At 42.7% G+C, this 23763-nt stretch overlaps 1 protein-coding gene across 6 annotated transcripts in view; it reads right to left on the minus strand.

The window, feature by feature from the left end:
• CNTN5 (contactin 5) overlaps window positions 1–23763 on the minus strand; it is a 1008853-nt gene that overhangs the window by 383467 nt on the left and 601623 nt on the right. For all 6 annotated transcript variants that reach the window (XM_008178633.4, XM_008178637.4, XM_008178631.4 and 3 more), the window contains one exon: window positions 7502–7625. In XM_008178633.4, the coding sequence (XP_008176855.2) occupies window positions 7502–7625 (124 nt within the window). The remainder of the gene's footprint in view (window positions 1–7501; window positions 7626–23763) is intronic.

Raw genomic sequence — 23763 nt, forward strand, 5'->3', positions numbered from 1 at the left:
CGAACCACGGCCAGTGGGGGCCGCGATCAGCCGAACCTGACGCGTCAGCAGGTAAATAAACGGGCCTGGCCCGCCAGGGTGCTTACCCTGGCAAGCCGCATGCCAGAGGTTGCCTACCCCTGGATTAATAAGATTGGGGACTTTTCAGCTTGGAAAAAAAAGACAACTAAGGAGGGATATGATAGAGGTCTATTAAATCATGATTGGTGTGGAGAAAGTAAATAAGGAAATGTTATTTACTCCTTCTCATAACACACAGTCAACCTGTGGAACTCTTTGCCAGAAGATATTGTGAAGCCCAAGACTATAACAGGGTTCAAAAAAGAACTACATACATTCATGTCCATCAATGGCTATTAGCCAGGATGGGCAGGGATGGTGTCCCTAGCGTCTGTTCGCCAGAAGCTGGGAATGGGTGACAGGGGATGGATCACTTGCTGATTATCTGTTCTGTTCATTCACTTTGGGACACCCGGTATTGGCCACTGCTGGAAGACAGGATACTAGGCTAGATGGGCCTTTGGTCTGATCCAGTTAGGCCATTCTTATGTTCTTATGTACTAAGTTTTGTTTAAGAAGCTCTAGTGTCCCGATAATTTAGAGCAGGCACTTGAAATTTGACAGGGGAGTGACCATTATATCAGGGATGTGCCTGTCCCATGAAAATCTTCCCAAATTTGGCCAAGTTATAAGCCTTTGAAAAAAAAAGTCATATTTAGCATATGGTGAGTACAGACTTCTTTGATTTTAGCAGCTAAATTCCACAAAGATCGCATCCATACAAGGCACACCGCAGCCTTGCAAATAAGAAAATTAGAATGGCCATACTAGGTCAGATCAACGGTCCATCTAGCCCAGCATCCTGTCTGCTAACAATGGATATTGCCAGATGCTTCAGAGGGAATGAACAGAACAGGGCAATGCATTGAGTGATTCATTCCCTGTCTTCCAGTCCCAGCTTCTGGCACTCAGAGGTTTACGGACACCTGGAGCATTGGATCCCTAAGCATCTTAACTAATAGACATTGATGGACCTATCCTCCATGAACTTATCTAATTCTTTTTTGAACCCAGTTATACTTTTGGCTTTCACAACATCCCTTGGCAATGAGTTCACAGGTTGACTGTGTGTTGTATGAAGAAGTACTTCCTTATATTTTAAACCTTCTGCTTTTTAACTTAATTGGGAGACACCTGGTTTCTGTGTTATGTGAAAGGGTAAATAACATTTCCTTATTCACTTTCTCCAAACCATTCATGATTTTATAGACCTCTAGCATGGTGATTTTCAACTTTTTTTATTTGCGGCGCCCTAAAAAATTTCTAATGGAGGTGCGAACCCTTTTGGAAATCTTAGACATAGTCTGTGGACCCCCAGGGGTCTGCTGACCACAGGTTAAAAACCATAACCCCCTTTCCCCAGTCATTTCTTTGCTAAGGTGAACAACTCCAGTATTTTTAATTCTCCTTATATGAAAGCTGTTCAATATCCCTAATCATTTGTATTGCCCTTCTCTGTACTTTTCCCAATTCTAATATATCTTCCTTGAGATGGGGCAACCAGAACTGCATTCAATATTCAAGGTATGGGAGTACCATGGATTTCTATTGTGGCATTACGATACTTTTTTTTTTTATCTATCCCTTTCTTAATGGTTGCTAATATTCTGTTTACTCTTTTACAATGCCGCTGCATATTGAGCAGGTGTTTTCAGAGAACTCTCCACAATGACTCCAAGATCTATTTCCTGAGTGGTAACAGCTAATTTTGACCCCATCATTTTGTATGTAGAGTTGTATTATGTTTTCCAATGTGCATTCCTTTGCATTTATCAACAGTGAATTTCAACTGCCATTTGCTGCCCAGTCACCCAGTTTTGTGTGATCCCTTTGTAACTCTTCATGGTCAGCTTTGGACTTAACTATCTTGAGTAGCTTTGTATCATCTGCAGACTTGCCACGTCAATGCTTATCCACATTTCCAAGTCATTTATGAATATACTGCTGAGCACGGGACCCCATTATTACCATTCTCCACTGTGAAAACAGACTATTCATTTTTTCTTATTTTTCAACCAGTCACTGACCATAAGAGAACCTTCCCTCTTATGCCATGACTGCCTATTTTGCTTAAGAGACTTTGGTGAGGGACCTTGTCAAAGGCTTTTTCAAAGTGCAAGTACATTACAACCACTGGATCACCCTTGTTTACATAGAATTCGAATAGATTGGTGAGGCATGATTTTCCTTCATAAAAGTCACGTTCACTCTTCCCCAACATATTGTTTTCATCTATATATCTGATAATTCTGTTAATTACAATAGTTTCAACCAATTTGCGTGGTACTGCAGTTAGCCTTACTGGCCTGTATTGGCCAGATCACCTCTGGAGCCTTTTTAAAAAAAATTATATTAGCTATCCGCCAGGCATCTGGTACAGAGACTGATTTAAGTTCACCATGTGGTTTTCCTGATCATTCAAATCCAACTATCTATATTCTAATAATCAAATCCCCCATTATTGTTACCTGTCTCTTCCTAATAAGTGGGATTCCCTCCCATGGAAAGGTATCCTCAGTGCGAGAAGACACCACATCATCTGGAAGGAAGGTCCCAACTATGGGATTGTTTTCCTCTGTTCCAGCTTGATGCTCTCCATCCCCAAGACTTTCATCCTCCTCAATATCACAAGGGCTGTCAGACTGGAGGTGGGACTGCTCTACTATGTCCCAGAAAGTCTCATCTATGTACCGTTCTGTCTCCCTTAGCTCCTCCAGTTCAGGCACTCTGGTCACAAGAACCCATATTCTGAGGGCTATGAGTTGCTTGAACCAAATGTACACATATGCCACCTACCCAAGAGGCAGGTAATCATACATGCTACAATCAGTGCAATAAACTGGATAGCGCCACTCTGCTGCCTGCATTATTTGTACTCTTGCAGGGTATATTTGTTTGTGTGCCTGTGTGTGTGCATGTGTTTTTTATTTGGGACAGGGGTGGTTGTTAGCCTAAGTTTATAGAACAGGGGTGGGCAAACTTTTTGGCCTGAGGGCCACATCTGGGTGGGGAAATTGCATGCAGGGCCATGAATGTAGGGCTGTGGCAGGGGGTTGGGGTGCGTGAGGGAGTGTGGGGTGTGGGAGGGGGTGTGGTGTGCAGGAAGGGGCTCAGGGCAAGGGGTTGAGGCAGAAGAGTGGTGCGGGGTGTATGAGGGGGCTCAGGGCAAGGGGTTGGGGTGCAGGAGGGGTGTGGGGTGCGGCAGGGGCTTGGGGTGCAGGCAGTAGGCTCAAGGCAGGGAGTTGGGGTGCAGGGTGCAGGAGGAGTTTGGGTTGCAGCTCTGGCCCAGCGCCGCTTATCTGGAGCGGCTCCAGGGTGGCAGCGGCGCGCACTGGGGCCAGGGCAGACTCCCTGCCTACCCTGGCCCTGGCCCCAGCCCCGGCCCTGCGCCACTCCGGGAAGCAGGCGGCACCACATCCCTGCAGCCCTTGGGGGAGGTGGGGCAACCATAGCCAATGGAAGCTTTGCGGGAGGTACCAAGCGTGTGGAGCCCTCTGCCTCCCCCTCCCTGAGGGGCCACAGGAACATGGTGCCGGCCACTTCCCAGAGCGGTGGGGGGCCCGCAGCGCCACGGGAGTGGCAATCCCGCGGGCCGGATCCAAAGCCCTGAGGGACCAAAGCCAGCCCACGGACTGTAGTTTGCCTACCCCTGTTATAGAATGTTTATTGGATGTATCTGCCTCTCACGCTCCTTACAAAACTCTTATTTGCAGGTCTGGGCTGCTGCAGGTACTGGAACTGAAAGCAGGGAGTCCGTCTCCCCTGTGCTTTGAATGACCCACCCCGGTGGGCCCAGGAGCCATAGAGGAAGAAGCTGCTTGATTCAAATGCAGAGTGCACAGGAGCTGAACTTGTGGGAAAGGCAACAAGGGAAATTAACTGGGATGAGGAATCTGGGTTGTGGTGTGGGAGGGAGATTGAAATTGGCTAGAAAAGGAGACTAAGGGTAGGTCTACACTTACCTCCGGGTCTGGCGGTAAGCAATCGATCTTCTGGGATCGATTTATCGCGTCTTGTCTAGACGCGATAAATCGATCCCAGATCGATCCTGGAAGTGCTTGCCGTCGACGCCAGTACTCCAGCTAGGCGAGAGGAGTACGCGGCATCAACGGGGGAGCCTCCCTGCCGCGTCTGGACCCGCGGTAAGTTCGAACTAAGGTACTTCAAATTCAGCTACGTTATTAACGTAGCTGAATTTGCGTACCTTAGTTCGAAATGGGGGGTTAGTGTGGACCAGGCCTAGGATTCAGGGGCTGAGACTAGTACTTTGAGGAGCTAGTAGGTGGACAGAGAAGTCTGAGTTGGGGAGAAGGAGATCCCCCTGCTGAACGAACAAGGTGCACGTACTAATCTTGGGGTGAGTGAGTTTGTTTGGCTGTTTGTGTTTTTTCTTTCTCTTTCAGATTATTTCAGTTATTTTCAGTTATTTCAGTTACTGGGACAGTTAGGATTGTGTGTCTGGGGACTGTCTGAGCCTTTGTTCCCTGGATCATCCTTGACCATCTTTGATCAACCTCAATCAGCCTTGTGATCACCCTCCCGCTGTTGATTAATGAGGGGATAGGGCTGACTTGGGAGAGAAGGCCTTAAAAGCCAGAGGCTAAGCAACCAAGGGGAGCTAGCAAACAAGGGAGTTTGTGAGGGAGCTGTAATATAATCGCTATGGTTAGGAAGGACTGCATCACCAGTGCCAACAACTCCTCCACCTGCGCCTGTATCCAGACAGACCACCTAACCATGGATGCCTCTACCCAGATCTTGGTGTGGACTTTCAGATACTGTGGTCTGCATTTCCCACTCACAGAAAGCCAGGCTCGGGGGTCCATCCAGTGTGAAAGGTGCCTGCTGGTGCAATCTCTCAGGAAGCAGGTGGTAGAGCTACAGGAGGAGGAGTATCTAATGCTGTATGGTGCTATTGCTGACACATACTGCCAACACAAAAAGATATATTTGCATAAGAACAACCTTGTGCAGTCATAGATCAGGAACTTTCAAGTGAGCGCTCAGATGTATTATCATATTATTTCTATAGCACCACCAGTTTACAGAGTAATCGACAGCAAAGCAAATAAGAAGTTTCTGCTTCAAGGAGTTTACAACATGAGGATGGCATAGCAGTATACAATGGAATGGAGAGCAAACACCAAGTGGTGCATGGTTATTGTATAAAGAATAGTTCATAGAATAAGTGAGGGAGGGGGGTGAGTTTTTGAAAGGAGCTTGAAGAAGATTGATTAGGAGGCCTTTGTGAGCATGAGGGTGGCAGAAAGAATGAAGTCTTTGTTGGGTGAGGGAGAAAAAGGGAGCTATTAAGAAAGTGCCAAGAGAAGAGCCCAGAGAAGTGGGAAGGGATGTGGGAGGGGCTCAGGGTGGAAAGGTGCAAAAATAGTAAACAAAAAAAGTGTACCATTTAAAAAAAAATTAACAAAAATGGTTTTCTTGCTCATAATTATACACTGGTCAATGCTCTCTTTGAGAACTGACACACACATCTCTGCCTTCCTGTCATCCCCGTCCCACCCCGACACACATTTGCACTACATAAGTGACTTCTAAACAACCCTGTTTTCTTTTCATTCAAACAATCATCAAAATTGGGGCTGGATTTAGGGGCAGGCGACCCAGGCAACCACCTGGGGTGCGGGACTTAGGAGGCACCGGGCTCATATATTCACAGATCCTAGCATGCAAATTTATCATTTTATATGACAGGGATAAATCATGCATGTAAATCATGCATCCAACTCATGAAATGGGCTCAGAATGCAATAAAAATAAAGTATTCAAAAGTTTAACAAATGGGGGGGAGGCACCAAAGGTGCTCCTCTCCTGGGGCGCCATTTGGTCTAGGGCCGGCCCCGATCAAAATGACAGTTGCAGGAAACACTCTGGTCATTACTGATGCAAGAAACAAAATGTGGATTCCTTTAATGCATCAAGATGTTTGTTTTTTTCCTGGAACGTTTCAGCAATGCTGATTTTTTTTTTTTTTTTTTGTAGTAGTATTTTTGGTACTGTCTCACAATAATAGAGGGAAAGCTTCAGCCACTGCACAGCAGAAAATCTAATTCTTCCTTTTTATTCAGGAAAAAAATACCATAAAAATATCTCACACATTTTGAGGGGTCGAATAAGACAGCTACAGAGTTAAGACAGATTTTCAGGTGAGATGTCAAATGAAATGGAGATCCAGTTGACTGGTGAAAGAAAATCTCATTTTTGCCTAAAGGCTGACAGAAATAGTAATATTTTACTTATCAGTTTTATGCTACTCAGATGTTGGTATTTAGGAATGAAAAACCTATGCTCGTTTCTGCATGAGGAACTCACAGCTCCTAGTTGAGGAATGGGTGGCTTGAGGGGTGAGAGGGAGTGGGAAGGGGAAAAAAATGGTTGCATAGTTTTAAAACTTTACTTTCAAAAACCTTTAAAGGTGCTTTTAAAACTTTCAAAGTCCCATTTTCAAATAGCAGCAAATCACAATCAAGTCTTTTGGAATCTTTTCAATGCTTATATGTAACCATTCGTTTCCAAAACTTCTACTTGCATCTACTTGGAATCTCTATCCTTTGTTAAATAAACTTATACTTTATTTCCCTATAAATATATCTATGTACTGTGTGTTACGTGGCGTGTGATCGGAGGTGGAACTGGTACGCTGGATGTACAGTTTCTCTGGGAGCCTGGATCTGTGAATACTGAAAAGTGGTTGGACATTCCAGGGAAATTCTCAGAGTGCTGGAGTGTGCCCATCACAAACCTGTAGAGAGACAGTGGGGCCTGTGGGAAGTGCTCATGTTGCCCATGACCAGTGGAGTTGGGTAGCTGATCCCTGCAAAGGGCAGGTGGTAGTGGGGTGAACAAATAGCAGCACACCTCATCCTTCTGTGTTTCTACGGATGGGGGAGGTTTGCATGGAAATTTAGAGGCAAGAGCCTACCCATTTGCTCAGTGTATAAATGAAGATGTAGAGGATAGAGCACTGGATTATGACTCAGAAAATTGGGGTTCAGTTCCTGGCTCAGCCACAGACTTCCTGTGTAACCTTGGGCATATCACTTAATTTACCTAGTGCCTCAATTCCTCATCTGTAAAATGGGATAGCTCTTCCTAATCTCACACTGGTGTGGGAATGAAATCCATTATTGATTTTGAACTGTTCAGATACTAAAATGATGTGGGTCAGATAATTATCTAAAGACCTCTCCACACGGATGGACACATTTTGGGGGCGTGGGGCTATAATTCCTGCCAGTTCCCTTTTCCACTTGCCTCCTTAGGGTCCCCACTGGTCTCAGAGCCCAAGAAACAGGGAAATTGTGCTTAGGCTGCTGAGCCTTTCCATTACTTTGTTCCCCATCCACATGCTGCTGTTCAGAAGGAGAGCACGCTGGCCAAACATTCTGAAAGCTGCAAAAAATTCTCAACGGACTCACTGTACCTGTAAATAGGAGCAGGGTTTCCTCGTGCTTGACAATTCAGAGACACTTTCTTCTCTTCAGAATCAGTAGGGAAAATCACATCATCTGGCTCTTGGACAAACACCGGCCCGTAATCAACACTTTCTGCAGAAATACAAGGGGCCTGAGTTTCAGAAGTCTTAGTAAATGTTACCTTATCAGAGCTCTTATATACTCAGGTTATAATATCACACTACATTGTATATGTTCTTTCCACAGACTGAACATCAAATTCCTCCAGATGCTGTGGGTTTAAAAACTAAAAATTGATAAGGAAACACCACTGCAGTAAATTCAGAGACAATGGTACTTGAATATTGTTTCCTTACAAATTTACTAAATTAGTTTGTAAGGATAATAAATAATCTAAGCATGGGGAAAGGTCATGTAACATTGTCCTTCTGCTGAGCAGAAGCAGATATTGGGGCTTTATAGGTCGGTTTCCCATTGGATAAGGAATCAGTGACATGGACACTGGGTATTTTCTTAGTGTAACTTGTTCTATTTGCACTCTATACACCTATATACAGTTATATATATATCTATATACAGTTCCCAGGAAGCAATTCTTCCCCAAGAGTTGACTTTAGTTAGAAATTAAGACAGAGAGCAAACTCTCCTGCTGCTTTCAACAGCTCCCCTAAAAGAGATTGTAGCATAGGCGCCGACTCCGTGGGTGCTCTGGGGCTGGAGCACCCACGGAAAAAAATAGCCGGTGCTCAGCATCCCACCCACTGCTGATCAGCTGTTCAGACTCAGGCAGGAGGTGCGGGGGTGGGGAGAGGGAGGAACAGGAGCAGGACAAGGCGGGGTGAGGGCAGGGCATGCTCAGGGGAGGGTGGGAAGAGGCGGAGCAGGGTGAGGTCTGGGGGAATGGGTGGACTGGGGGCAGGACTGGGGTATAGTGGGGTCGAGCACCCCCAAGGAAATCAGAAAATTGTCCCCTGTGGATTGTAGCACAAAATAAACACCACCACATCCTTTATTTCAGGGCTGTAAAATACTCTCACACTAAGGAAAAGAATTTGTAAAATTATTTGTAACAGCACCAGCTGGTGAGTCCTGCCACAGCTGTGTGTATATTGAAATCTAAAATGTACATTTCCTCCCATGTCACCTGTGAATTTGGTATCTCTCTTTCTCTCTACTTAGAGAATATTGGTATATAAGCATTAGTATTACTGACCTGAAGGAGATTGGTATGCATTGAATCTATGGGCCAAATCTAGATGTGATGTGTAGAAGGAGTGTAAATTTCAAATTAGTAAGTAGTTGTGAGTATAATGTGTCTGACCATGTAAGTCTCAGCAAGTGTAATACAGGGTAGTAGAAGTAAAATACAGTGTAATTTATACCAACCTAGATTCCCTCCCAATTCTCTTAGACTCACCTCTGAATTTGGCCCAGAGCCTGTAATTTAATTTGCAATTACTGGTCTAAGGATTTGCAGGCAAAATTTCCCATTACACACAATGAAACACATAGGAGCAGGGGTTCATCTATCATGGTTTTACAGTTTTAAATGTTCACATAATAAAACTGCTCCAAGATTTGTCCAAAATCATCTGAGGATCTTGGGGAGAGCATTTTGCAGTAGGCTGTTTAAGTCAGCCTAATATATTTGTAGAAGCACATGTTGGCAGTTCGCTCCTTATCACCCTCCTATCATGGCAGGCTGCCAAAATAGAAATAAGCTATCCCAGGACTAGCTTTGTCTGTGCACCTGAGAAAACACCTCACTTAGGCATTTCTGCTTGCTGTTGACAGAAAAAAAAATTGCCTTCTTTGGTCACTTTTTGGAACCCACCCCTTTTTGACCATGGGGTCCCCTTTTGGCGAACTGCATTAAGTGAATTAAGGCACACAGAGCTGCACGGTTTGGGCTGGTCCATAATCCCAATGAATACCATTAAAGCGATTCAACTCACAATAGAAGCTGGTTTTAAAACAGGTGGGCACATGTACAAAAAAGTTGAAAATAATTTTTTTCTGTTTTTCAGTAATGGACATTTGTCAGATCGCCTGACCTAGGTAAAGAAGTGAACTTAAACCATACAAATTTGCCTTCACTATTATAGAGCTCTCAGCATTTTAGAGTAAAGATTACACAGAACTATATATATGGGATAGAGGAGTCTGGTGACCAATGCACAAGAGAGACCAATCAGAGCAGAATAAGAAAGAAGAACAGTGACTTACTTCCTTTACAGGATCAAGAAATAAAATACCACTGTGCTCATTACCAGCTCCTTACTTAACACTGATGTATGATGACAAGTTTTAAAAACAAATATCTAAATTTAAGAAGAGCGACAGATCCATGCATAGTTCAATAAAGCACTTATACTTCACCAGTAGTGACCTAATGTAACATTGAGTCTATAACATTAACATTTGCCAACTGTTATCACAATCACCTCCTATCCTACTTATAGGGAAAACAGTGGGTAATCTGAAGTAATATTGAGACAAGTGTTGACAAATTATGACTTTTGATGGGGAAAAAACCTTCTAATTCAATTCTAATGGTATTACCCTTTTAAAATTCCATATAGTAACCGCTGTAGCACTTCATCGTAAATCCGTTAATAATTCAGGACAACTTTAATGGGTGAGGGAGGGGTACACAACCTGGGCATCATGACTTTCTATATTTCTAAATGGGAGGTTATGCAGATAGGCAGTAGAAAGATTCTGGGAGTAGGGGTCCTAATATACCAAAAGGGGGGTTTAGGGTATGAAAAAAGGATGAGAATCACAGGAATTGTTCACTGGTTGACCGTTTTGTCAGACAAATGTTGATATGATATAGTTGATTCTCTCTAGAAATTGCACTCTATTAAGTGTGTCTTTTTGTTTATTCAGTTCTTTCCGTATTAGGAAAAGGCCAAACAAAAGCTACGGTAGAACCTCAGAGTTACGAACTGACCAGTCAACCACAGACCTCATTTGGAACTGGAAGTACGCAATCAGGCAGCAGAAGAGACCAAAAAAAAAAGGCAAATACAGAACAATACTGTGTTAAACGTAAGCTACTAAAAGAATAAAGGAAAAGCATAGCATTTTTCTTCGGAAATTGTAAAGTTTCAAAGCTGTATTAAGTCAATGTTCAGCTGTAAACTTTTGAAAGAACAAACAGAATGTTTTGTTCAGAGTAACAAACATTTCAGAGTTCTGAAAAGCCTCCATTCCCAAGGTGTTCATAATTCCGAGGTTCTACTGTAGTTATTCTTTCAATCTTTTTTAATAAAGATGTGTTTACATATGTTGAAATGAATCAAATGCTTATTGCAAGTTTAATGTAGAAAAATTAACAAATAAAATATATAACTTCAGATACTTGTATTTCTACTAACACAAGATTAAAACTAGCTCAACAATGTGTGAAGCAAACAAGTCAGAGCAGGTGCAATGGACAATCCCCAATTTCCATTTCTTTCGGGTTTTTCCCCCTCTATGCTTACAGTAGCATAGTATCTTAATGCCATTGTCTATATCAACCCACTGCTGCAAAACAATTAAAGGGACTGGTTGATCCTGCAAATAGTTACTTCAGCATGTTTGTTTTAAGACCATCTATAGACACATGGCTTCAATGGAATTTATGTACAGGAGTTTTTCAGCTCAGGCTATGATTCTATATTTCTTCTATAAACAATAAGCTATTGTTGTCTCATTTACATTATATAAGTTATTTTACATCCTGTACTAACGGCCTAAGTCAGCACCAGATTTTTCTCACAACCAAAAGATTCAGTTGGTAATCCAGCCTTTCAGCAAGCTAAAAATACTAATAAAAATGACCTTCAGTTGTTTCCTGCAATTCAGCTGCATGCCAAGGTAGACTACTAGAATAAGAAATCGATGAGACTAAAGTTTAGCAAGAAGCAAGGGTGGTTTATAAAATCAAGCCATGGTTTCAAGTCTAGGTGCTATCTGATCCAAATATTCCGACATTTGGTGGTATGGTGGGCTGTGTGTTCAAGTGTATTTGCAGTAGCTTGGGATAGTGGGAAGAAAAGAAAAACGTGTAGCATTTACTATGGAGTATTTTGTTACCGATACTACATCTGTTCTGACCTTACTCAGGACCAGCTCCAGCTTTTTTGCTGCCCCAAGCGGTGAAGAAGGAAAAAAAAAAAAGAAAAAAAGAAAAACCTGATTGAGCTGCCACCAAAGTGCCGGCAAAGAGGAAGTGAGGGGCTGAAGGACCCGCCGCCGAATTGCCGCCGCAGACCCGGACGTGCTGCCCCAACAACGGACAGAGTGACGCCCCTTTCTATTGGCCGCCCCAGGCACCTGCTTCCTTCGCTGGTGCCTGGAGCCGGCCCTGACCTTACTTCTATTTGCTATCCTGTCTGCAACAGTATCTGTCTTTCATTCTGCCTTTATCAAACTGACAACCTTGGAGTTCTTGTTGGTAGTAACAAACTCCAAGTCCCATTCCTATGGGTTGAATGCCCTGCTGTAACATGGAGGGTTTTACTGACGTCTGGAGTAAAAGTTAAAAATAATATGGAAGGTTTAATGAATGAAAACTAGAAGTCAATTGGTTAGTCCAAATTCTTGTAAAATCCCAATGATGGCAAATCTATCATACTCTCACTAGTGCCACTGAGCACAGATCTAGGTAATACTAAAACATATACCTCAATTAATCTCAGTTGTCAGAATGGAGCATATGATTAGAGGCAGCCTCTCAAACCTGTTCATACAACGAAGTTATCAACTTCCGTGAATTTTTTCACCAGTGACATGATTTGCGGGGACTAGAGTCAGTCTCCTGATAATGCAAGAAGCTCTAGGCCTCTCAAGAATTTGTGCCCTCTGGATGGCTGCACCATTTGCCTGCCTCCTGCGGCAAAATAACCAGTCAAAGCTGTTGCAGGAAGAGCTCTCTCTCCTCCTCTCCATAGCAAATCAATGCCATTCTCACAGAAGGGCTCTAAAGAGCCCACAGGGCGGCTCCTCTCCCCTCCTCTCCTGTGAGCAAATGAGGACAGGATGGCAACACCTGCCTGGGAAGGGGTGAAGAGCTCCTGGAACTACCCACTCCCCAGCCTGGAAGGGAAAGAGGGGGCTATTGTAATACTGGGCCTAATTGTGAGCTCAGCTGAGAAAAGTGAAAGTTTATAAGATATCACAATAACTGATAATAACACATGTTGATGGGAACGATATGAAAGGGAGACAGAAAAGTTGAAACAGTCCATACAAAAAGGCTTTACTGGTATAACTCAAGGGCTATGTTAAGATCATGCCTGGTAAACTAGAGGAGTTGAGGATCGAAAATCAATAAAGCAAAATTGGTGTGTTGGGCCTAATTGCTAGATAAAGTAATGAGGGGCCAGGCTATTCCACCCATCACTCCCTTTTGGGGTCTTTAAAAAGAGACTTGAGGGAAGAAAATTTGGCTACTTGAGCACCGCTGCCACTTCCACCATTTCCTGGGATCCCTGAACTTCTTCACCTAATCCTGAGAAATGTCCTGACCCAACTGGGCCAGAGAGAGGGAGACACATAACAAAGCCACCTCCATCAGCTTAATCCCATCCACCCCCAGGGATGTGAGACCTGGGATGTCTACACTGCTCTGCAGCTTGAAATAAGGTACCAAAGTACTGCATTCTAATTTCCCAGTGTGGACGCTGCAGGCACAAACTTAAAGGTCCTGAGAAATTAAAGTTCATGCCTGCAGCATCCATATGGGAAAGAGGAGTTACAGTGCAGCACTTCAGTACCCACTGCTATTCATACCACCTTAGTCCAAACTGTGGGGCAGTGTAGACATGCCCTTTGTCTCCCCACCACCACCCCAGGCTCCGAAATGGGCTTCCAGGGGAGTTTGTGAAATCCCTGTCCTTGGAGGTTTTTACGAACAGGTTAGACAAACACCTGCAGGGATGCTCATGGTTTAATTGGTCCTGCTTCATTGCAGTGGGCTAGATTGGTGACTTCTCTAGGCTCCTCCCACCCCTACACTTCTATGGAATGTGCCCTTTTTTCTTTCCTATCTTATTTGTTCTCATTTCTCTCTTTCTCCTTTTTCCTTCTATTTAAAAAAAAGTCTTGCTTTCAAGACTGCATATTTTGCAACAGTGCTGTAAGTCTGTGACCAGAAAGAGCCAGCTAAATCAATGCCCTAAACAGCCTGATGCCAGGATGAGTTTGCTAGGTCTCAAAGTGGCTAATAAGATGATGTGATGTGCCTGTGTTTTTCCAGCAGTGAGGGGGAAAGTGAAAGTCAGCACCAGAGACAGAAAATACAGTTTCTATCTTTGCTGTTCTTTCCTCTCCCCTTTTGTGTGTGTATGCCTTGTTTTTTTTTTTTCTAAAAAACAGGATCGGACTTTAACAGCAACAGCAATAACTACAGCTCCAGCTCATTTCAACTAATGTATTCTCTTTTCCCCGCAAAAGAACAGTTATCATCTTTGATACCATCTAAGAGACTGTCAAAGAAGGGTGTTTTTCCTTCTAAAATCTATCTGCAACTAAAGCGAAAGGGAGCAAGGGATGTTGTTAAAATAAAAGCCTCTACTTACTACTTTACATTTCAAATGCTGTAACTGTTTTTCCTTCTTTTTTGTACATTAGTGAAAGGATTTTTCATGGTGTGTTAGCCATAGTACTAAGCAGGCTCAGGTCTCTGTTTACCAACACCTGAATCTTGTTTAAAACTGTTTAATGTTGTATAATGACTGGGTTATGTTAGCACCTGTGCCCCACGTGGTCCATCTAAATTAATACAACAGGATGTGTTGCAGCCTCCTGGGAATGGACGGGGTGAAGAACACCATGAGAAGCAGAGGTTGAGGGGAGCTGAACTGATGGGGAGCTGAACTGAGGGGTACTGAATTGCTAGGGGTGGGGGACTGGGTGGGGGCAGAATTCATTGATGGGCGGGAGATGGGCCGGCGTGGGGCTGAGAGCTCCTGCAGCTGGGCCCAAAATCAATTTTCCCAATAAAATTTGGAGGGTGGGCAACACTAATTGTCTCACACAAACCCTAGGGAAGGGCAGTGGGAATTCAAAAATCAGGAGAGACAAAAACCCCACAATATCTTCTAAAACTGAAATCTTGGTTTGAGAGAGGGTGGCAATCGCTGGAGTTTTGGTGGTCCATCTTATGATTTGTGATCTGTTAAGGGTGGCAGTACCGATACAATGAGATTTGCTAGCACACAATCCTGCACCCACACACTGTCCCAATGAAGTGAAACAGAAGGAGGGTACAAGGGTCTCGACCACAGGCGCCAACTCTAGGGGTGCTTCAGCCCCAGAGCACCCATGGAAAAAAATTAGCGGGTGCTTAGCACCCACAGGCAATCCTCTTATCAGCTCCCGCTCCTTCCCAGTGCTTCCCATCTGCCAGTTGCCCCATCACTCAACTCCTCCTCCTCCCTCCCAGCACCACCCGCCCGCCATGATCAGCTGTTTCACAGTGTGCAGGAGGTCCGGGGAGGAGAGGGGATGGGACGTACTCGGGGCAGGGGTTGGAACTGGATGGGAAGAGGCAGGGCAGGATTGTTGTCCTTCATGAGTGGAGATGACATGGAGGATGGTTTTATGTTCCATGAGTAATGCTGTGGCTAAAGAGATGGATGCGTGAGTGGCAGTCCTTTGCGCAGGAAGTGTGTAAGTATCTCAGTGCTGAGGAAGGGATTACAATCTGTACCTGCTCAGTCTGCCACTATTTAGACTCAGCCTCTGTGGCTCAAAATCCATTGGTGGTTGATCTCAATCTGGGTAACCCCATTGTTGACTATTGCTTTCCAGCATGATCTTGATTGGTGCTACCACATGGTTAGTGGCACAGACCTACATGGAGCAGCTAATGACGCTGATCAACGTAGTGATTCTATTACTATCATCAGTGGCCACCAGCTAGCTATGAAAAGGAGGCTGAGTTAATATGTCCTCTCTGCTGGTATATAGCCTACCCACTGGCAAGACCCTTGCAGTACCTCCTGAGTGGTACCAACAGGTAACTGGGTCCTTGCATGCCCAGGCAAATTCTGCAAGGGATCTTGGAGCAGGATGGGGCCCCAGAGATGTACTGAACAGGCCTACCTGTGTGCGGTACACACCCTGAGACTCACTGACCTCTGCTCCCAGATATTGGTTCGATAGTGAAGAGCTCAACAGTTTCTATGGTGGACAAAGGTACAATGGTACAATGATGTAGCAAGCAGATGTAGGCATAGCAGTTGTCTACTACCACAGAGGACACACAGACTGATTCCACATCAATGGCCACAGACTGCACTCTAACTCCTGCCAGCTGCCTTGTGAATGGATACTACTGGAGCACAGGTGACCTGCTAAGAGAGTGTGAATGGTGCAATGCAAGCCATCACCACTGGAAACAATTCATGCATGTATTCTCATGACAGAGGAAAGTTTTACAGTGATACATTGACTAATGTTCACAGTACTCCTACTGATCTTCTGGAAAACAGACATTAAAAAAAAAAGATGTTTAAAATATGCCCAATAATTAACAGCAAATAAGTGACAGTTGCAACAATAGGACAAGGAATTCTGGCTGTCAGGCCAAGGCCTAATCCTTAGACCATTCTGCATTTATGGGGAAGAGAGCATCTTCCTGTAAAACATGAACCTCTCTGAGTCTTCCCATGGATGAAAAGGAAAGATGTGGACAAATTGGAGAAAGTCCAGAGGAAAGCAACAAAAAGTATTAAAGGTCTAGAAAACATGGCCTATGAGATAAGATTGAAAAAAAACAGGGTTTGTTTAGTCTGAAGAAGAGAAGACTGAGAGGGAACCTGATAACAGTTCTCAAGTATATAAAAGGTTGTACTTCTGAGGATAGGACAGGAAGCAATGGGCTTACATTGCAGCAAGGGAGGTTTAGGTTGGACATTAGGAAAAACTTCCTAACTGTCATAGTAGTTAAGCACTGGAACAAATTGCCTAGAGAGGTTGTGGAATGCCAGTCACTGGCGGTTTTAAGAATAGGTTAGACAAACACCTGTAAGGAATAGTCTAGTTATTACATAGTTCTGCCTTGAGAGCAGGGGCTGGATTAGATGACCTCTCAAGATCCCTTCCAGTCGTACACTTCTATAATTCTATAGCTTGTTCACATAATTAAATCAGTATCTTCATCTTAGTCCCACAAGGAAGCAAAGTTAGAAGGTAAGATTTGAATCTGGGTGTCTGCCAAATGACAACAGAAGAGCCCGATCATGCAAATATTTATGCACATCAGTAGCTTTGAACATGTGAGTTGTACCATAGAAGTAAATGGGGTTATTCACATAGTTTAAGTGTTTTCAGGATCAGAGCCTTAGGCATTTCAAAGATACATAGCAAATAAGCAGTTGAAAATAAGATGACTAGGAAAAGTTTATTAACAATACTTTTATTCTCAGGGGCATTACTTATCGGTACATTTACTACTTGCTTTAGAAAAACTTATGTAGAAACAGAGGATTTGCTGAACCAAATTAGATCATTATTTTGGAATCCTGGCTGCGGCCAAAAACTGCTGTTCCATGGGAAAAAAATGAAATGTCCTCTGAAATTGCACTTGATTATGCAATGCTGCAAAGGGTGTGTATGATGAGCAGTAGAAGGGGTATATATTTCACAATCCATGCAGAGGATCAGTTTATGCCATGTAGCATAATATTTGATTACACCTATTATAAACCTATTATTTGAACATCCATAATTACAAATGTTCTGAAAGGAGAAATGATCTAGCTTTTTGGGGAGGGTGGGGAGGGACAGTGAAAGCTGGCCACTATGAGGACTCAGCAGTGGTGTGCCATGATATGTGTGTACGCTTGCATGGAAAACGGAATCCTCCATGCAGTGTGACCTCACATGTATGGTGCATGCGCAGTCACACTGTGCATAGAACACCATTTTGTTTGTGCATTTGGGGTCTGGACAGAACTGTCTCGTGGGCACAGCTGGTCTGGGGGGGCCTTCAATGCATGATTTGCATACAATGACAGCACCCTACTGGCACTCAGTCAACTCAAAATCGATATGTTGTGAACAAAATTAATCAAGGAACCAAAAGACCTGAAGAGAAGAAATTCCGGAATTGCTTATACAGCAAGGGTGGGAACCTGAGTAGCAAACATGGGGAACTGGAAGTGCTTACTTACAAGCATAAATTCAATCTAGTTACTGAAACCTGCTGGTAAGATTCACACTAGTGGAATGTTAATTCATGGTTATAACCTATTGAGGAAGGACAGAGTGGACAAAAGGTGAGGGGGAGTGGCACTCTGTGAAAAATAGCATTACCTGTTTCACTGAGAACTCAGAAGAAAGTGATCATGTATGTTAATGGATCAATATCCTAACAGATAAAACACAAAATGAGGTATTCGTTGGTGTCTGTTACAGATCACCAAAACACAATAGGGGACAGGATGACCACCTCCTTATGCACCTATTTATAATGTGTAGGGAAAAAAGCTGCATTATCACGTGGGATTTCAATTTGAGTGACATGCTGGAAGTCTCATGCTGCCAGTATTAAAACATCCTTGCAATTTCTAAAATATTATAGATGGCAATTTCCTTACTCAGAAAGTGTTACAGCCAACATAGGGGAATTCTTTATTAGGACGATAAAGAGGAACTGATCACAGAATTCAAAATTAATGGTAGCTTAGGTACAAGTGATCATGACTCGATCACTTTTATAATATGCAAACAGAATAAAGTCCAGACCAGTAATAAGTGCTTTAATAGGGCCAATTTCACAAAACTGAAAACAATTATGAGCCAAATCAGCTGGGAGGAAGAATTTAATCAGAAAAATGTGAGTGAAAATTGAGAATCATTTAAGAACATCTTACTAGATGACCAAAACCCATAATCCCACAACTGAGGAAGAAGGCTGTGAACAGCTAGAAATTCATCTACTGTTCTAACACTGACATCAAGATAATGTATGCAGTGACTTAATACTTGACACCCATTTGCATTGGTTCATTTATCAGCCATGAAAGCAAATTTTCTGAATGTGGTGAGAGAGTTCTTCACTTTTTCAACTGCTGAGTCTTTCACCATTGCATTGCATGCTTCTAACCAGTCAGTTGAGTTTCTTTGCAGAAAGATAGTGAGCATTTGCTGGTCTTGGTCGGAACCAGTGTCCAACTTCAGGATTAACAAATGACAATGCACTTAACATTGGACTCCAGTTTGTAGTGTGTGGTACCTCTTGTTTAAAGAGACAGTATGATGTGATAGCCATGTTTGTTTGAATAAACTGTGTTGTGTCTCCAGCATTTTTAACCTCCTTGTTAAGTACTTCTAAAATTGGCTTTGACAATGAGTGGCTCATAAAGCTTTCTGCATGTCGATGCAGTCCCGACTCCAGCGGATTGGTGTTTTGTAGCCTTTTCACATAGTTTGTCAGCATTGGCTTTGCTGATCGGTCTGGCAAACCAAGCTCCTCCACATCTTGAATACTGCATGCCATTCTGGAGCCCCATCTCAAAAAAGTATATTGGAGTTGGAAAAGGTACAGAGAGGGGCAAGTAAAATGATTACGGGTATGGACCAGCTTCCATATGAGGAGAGATTAAAAAGACTGGGACTTTTCAGCTTGGAAAAGAGAGGACTAAGAGGGGATATGATGGAGTCTATAAAATCTTGGCTGGTGTGGAGAAAGTGAATAAGCTCCTTCACATAACACAAGAACTACGGGTCACCCAATGAAATTAACAGGCAGCAGGTTTAAAACAAACAAAAGGAAGTGCTTCTTCACACGACACACAGACAACCTGTGGAACTTTTTGCCAGAGGACGTTGTGAAGGCCAAAACTATAACAAGGTTCAAAAAAGAACTAGATAAGTTCATAGAGGATAGGTCCATCAATGGCTATTAGCCAGGATGGGCAGGAATGCAACACCATGCTCTGAGAGCCGCTGCTTGCCAGAAGCTGGGAGTGGTTGACAAGGGACGGATCACTCAATAATAGCCCTGTTCTGTTAATTCCCTTTGAAGCACCTGGCATTGGCCACTGTCAGAAGACAGGATACTGGGCTAGACCTATTATGGCCATTCTTATGTTCTCATGTAAAAATTATATTATAATAAAAATGTTTAGTACAGAAACTCCCCAAGATAACGACCTCTTGAGATAGAAACAATGTGAGATAATGACCTTGGCAAATAATGTGTTTTAAAAATCTTGGCCTACTAGGAAATGTATATTTATATAAGTTTCTCAGTCACAAATCTAGCATTCTGGAGCAAAGTCACTAAAACACAGTCTAACAAACAAATGTTCCTTTAACGTGCCCCTCCCTTCTCCCTCTACTGCACCCCACTCATAGTTGTTGCCCTTGACCAGTGAAGACCCAGAGTTCAGAGCTCAGCTAGGGGAAGTATGTAACCCACACACACCCTGAGTGTGGTGCTCTGTCCCATCTAGTGGCACCGAGACCACTTAAAGAGAGAGATAAAATGAGTCTGTTCTACAGTCTTAGCTAATAGCCAGTTGGCTCTTAGCTCATATGGGTAGAGGCTCATGCACTATGCTCCAGAGGTCCCTAGTTTGATTCCACCTACTAACAACCCAGGTCTGTCAGTGTTACACAGGCTGGGCTGTCTTTTCCACAGAAATGCTGTCCTGCAACATGTCTAAGCACTTAGACCTGATTATTAGTGATTTCAGCTCTAGTGGTCACTTAACAAAACAAAAGACTCTCTATGGAGCCTAATAAGCTCTATTTTTAAATAGGGGAGGGGACAGTCAAATTGTGCCTATGACTCTTAGGCACAGCCCACACCACCGAGCAAAACCCCTGTGTTGTCCCCACCAGGATCTGCCAACCAAACCCTTTGCTTAGCAAGTGCAGTTCATTTGAAGGTGACCAGTGCTTAATATATAATGAAAGAGGTGCCAGGCTCAAGCAAGATTTTTACTTTCATAACTGATGTGGCTAGCCCAGAGGTCCTGGGGAGCTATGAACTGCCAACCCGAGAGGTGTTGGGGCTCAGCCTTGGAAAAAATTAAGCATTGAGGGTGACCCTCTCAATCAGGACAAGCTAAGTATAGTTCTGCTGCCCTTTAACTCATACAATAAAGATAACAACATTTCATGACCCCCACCTTCAATACTAAAGTGATTTGTAACCCAACACTAGCCAAAATTGATCACTTGGGCAGCACAGCTCTGTCTGCTGGATAACGAGGCAGAGTAGGTGAATTCATGTAAATACAGTCTGGTCCTGAAGCCTTCTCCCCACCCCGGCTCATCACTAGCTGTCAGGGGAGAGCTCATTTAGGCCTTGCTTACAAATCATAATTTGAAATTATAAGGTTGGCCAACATTGCCGAAACGAATGTGCCAACATTGTCAGAAAAAAACAACAGCTGTGTGAAGAAGCTAATCTTTGTACTTTTCAAACCTATTATACTTTTTCAGGTACAAGTGTATTATCATACACTGTATATGCTTTAAAAGGGTGTATTAATGTTTCAATTTCAATTCAAATTTCCAACCAATGACTAATTGGCAACACTGTATGTAACTAATTGTCCATTGCAGGGGTGTTGGGGATATTCGGGGGGGAGGGGGGGGGAGGGAAATCCCTGCGTTGGTTCACTAGGAAAGTTCCAGAAACCTGGAAGAAAGCTAATGTTATGCCATTTTTTAAAAAGGATAAACAGAATATCCTAGGTAGTTATAGATCTGTCAACCTGACATCGATTGTGGGCAAGATAGTAACAACATCCTCCAGAGATACCATATAATGAATCTATATCATCTGTTTCCCCCCCCCCAAATATAGAGCAGAAATATTTCTTGAACACTTCTGCTTTTTCACTATTATTGTTGATAATTCTACCATTTCCATCTAATTATGGACCAATAACAGGACTTGACTTATAAAGAATTAAAGGAGGTTAATATAATTATTGCAAATCAACATGGATTTATGAAAAAATCCTGTCAAACTAACTTACTATCTTTTTTGATGAAATTATAAGTCTGGTTAATAAATAGTACCAATGCAATATACTTAGATTTATGTAAGGCATTTGACTTGGTAACACATGACTTTCTGATTAAAAATTAGAATGACACAAAGTTAACACAGCACACATTAAATGGACTCAAAATGGCTAACTGATAGGTCTCAAAATGTAACTATAAATGGGGAATTGTCATTGAGCAGGTGTGTTTCCAGGGGGCCCTGGAAGGATTGGTTCTTGGCCCTGGGCTATTTAACAGTATCAGTAACTTGGAGGAAAACAAAATCAATGATAAAGTTGGCACAAATGGTAAATAATGGAGAAGACAAGTCATTGATTCAGAGTGATCTAGATCACTTGGCAAACTGAGCACAAGCAAAGTGTTTTAATACAGCTAATTGTAAATGTATACATCTAGGAACAAAGCATGTAGGCCATACTTATAATATGTGGGACTATCCTGGGAAACAGTGACTCAGATAAAGATTTGGGGGTAGTAGAGGATAGCCAGCTGAACATGAGCTCCCAATGTGAAGCTGTAGGTCAAAGGAGTTAATGCAACTGTGGGAGGCATAAACAGTGGAACCTTAAGTAGGGAGTAGAGAGGTTATGTTACCTCTATATTTGACACTGGTATGACTGCTGCTAGGATACTATGTCCAATTTCAGTGCCCACAATTCATGAAGCATGTTGATAAATTGGAGAGGGTTCAAAGAAGAGTCACAAAAATGAGTAAAGGATTAGAAAACCTGCCTTATAGTGATAAGACTCAAATAGCTTGATCTATTTAGCTTAATGAAGAAAAGATTAATTGATTATAATCTGTGAGTACCTACATGGGGAACAAATATTTAGCAATGGGCTCTTCAGTCTAGCAGAGAATGGTAGTACAGGATCAAATGGCTGGAAGTTGAAGCTTGACAAATACAGACTTACACATTTACACTTTATTTAAGAACATAAGTGATCTCTCTCCTGCCATCCATCTCCACCCTCTGACAAACAGAGGCTATGGACACCATTCCTTACCCATCCTGGCTAATAGCCATTAATGGACTTAACCTCCATGAATTTATCTAGTTCTCTTTTAAACCCTGTTATAGTCCTAGCCTTCACAACCTCCTCAGGCAAGGAGTTCCACAGGTTGACTGTGTGCTGTGTGAAGAAGAACTTCATTTTATTTGTTTTAAACCTGCTGCCCATTAATTTCATTTGGTGGCCCCTAGTTCTTATATTATGGGAACAAGTAAATAACTTTTCTTTATTTGCTTTCTCCACACCACTCATGATTTTATATACCTCTCTGAACCTTTTCTAATGCCAGTATATCTTTTTTGAGATGAGGAGACCACATCTGTACGCAGTATTCAAGATGTGGGCATACCATGGATTTATATAAGGGCAATAAGATTATTCTCCGTCTTATTCTCTATCCCTTTTTTTAAGATTCCTAACAGCCTGTTTGCTTTTTTGACTTCCGCTGAACACAGAGAACTATCCATGATGACCCCAAGATCTCTTTCCTGATTAGTTGTAGCTAAATTAGCCCCCATCGTATTGTATGTGTAGTTGGGGTTATTTTTTCCCATGTGCATTACTTTACATTTATCCACATTAAATGTCATTTGCCATTTTGTTGCCCAATCACTTAGTTTTGTGAGATCTTTTTGAAGTTCTTCACAGTCTGCTTTGATCTTACCTATCTTGAGAAGTTTAGTATCGTCTGCAAACTTTGCCACCTCACTGTTTACCTCTTTCTCCAGATCATTTATGAATAAGATTGGTCCTAGGACTGACCCTTGGGGAACACCACTAGTTACCCCTCTCCATTCTGAAAATTTACCATTTATTCCTACCCTTTGTTCCCTGTCTTTTAACCAGTTCTCAATCCATGAGAGGATCTTCCCTCTTATCCCATGACAACTTAATTTACATAAGAGCCTTTGGTGAGGGACCTTGTCAAAGGCTTTCTGGAAATCTAAGTACACTTTTCCACATGTTTGTTGACCCCTTCAAAGAACTCTAATAGATTAGTAAGTAATTTCTCCATTGAGAGTAATTAACCACTGGAACAATTTGTCAAGGGTTGTGGTGGATTCTCCATCAATGATGATTTTTAAATCAAGATTGGATGAATTATTTTGGGGGCATTCCATGGGATGGGTTATACAGGAGGTCAGACTAGATGATCACAAAGGTCATTTACAGCCTTGGAATCTATGAATCATAATACTTGACAATCTGAGGCATCGAATTCCACAAA

Source organism: Chrysemys picta, chromosome 1 (genome assembly GCF_011386835.1).
Source record: "Chrysemys picta bellii isolate R12L10 chromosome 1, ASM1138683v2, whole genome shotgun sequence".
Lineage (NCBI taxonomy): Eukaryota > Metazoa > Chordata > Testudines > Emydidae > Chrysemys > Chrysemys picta.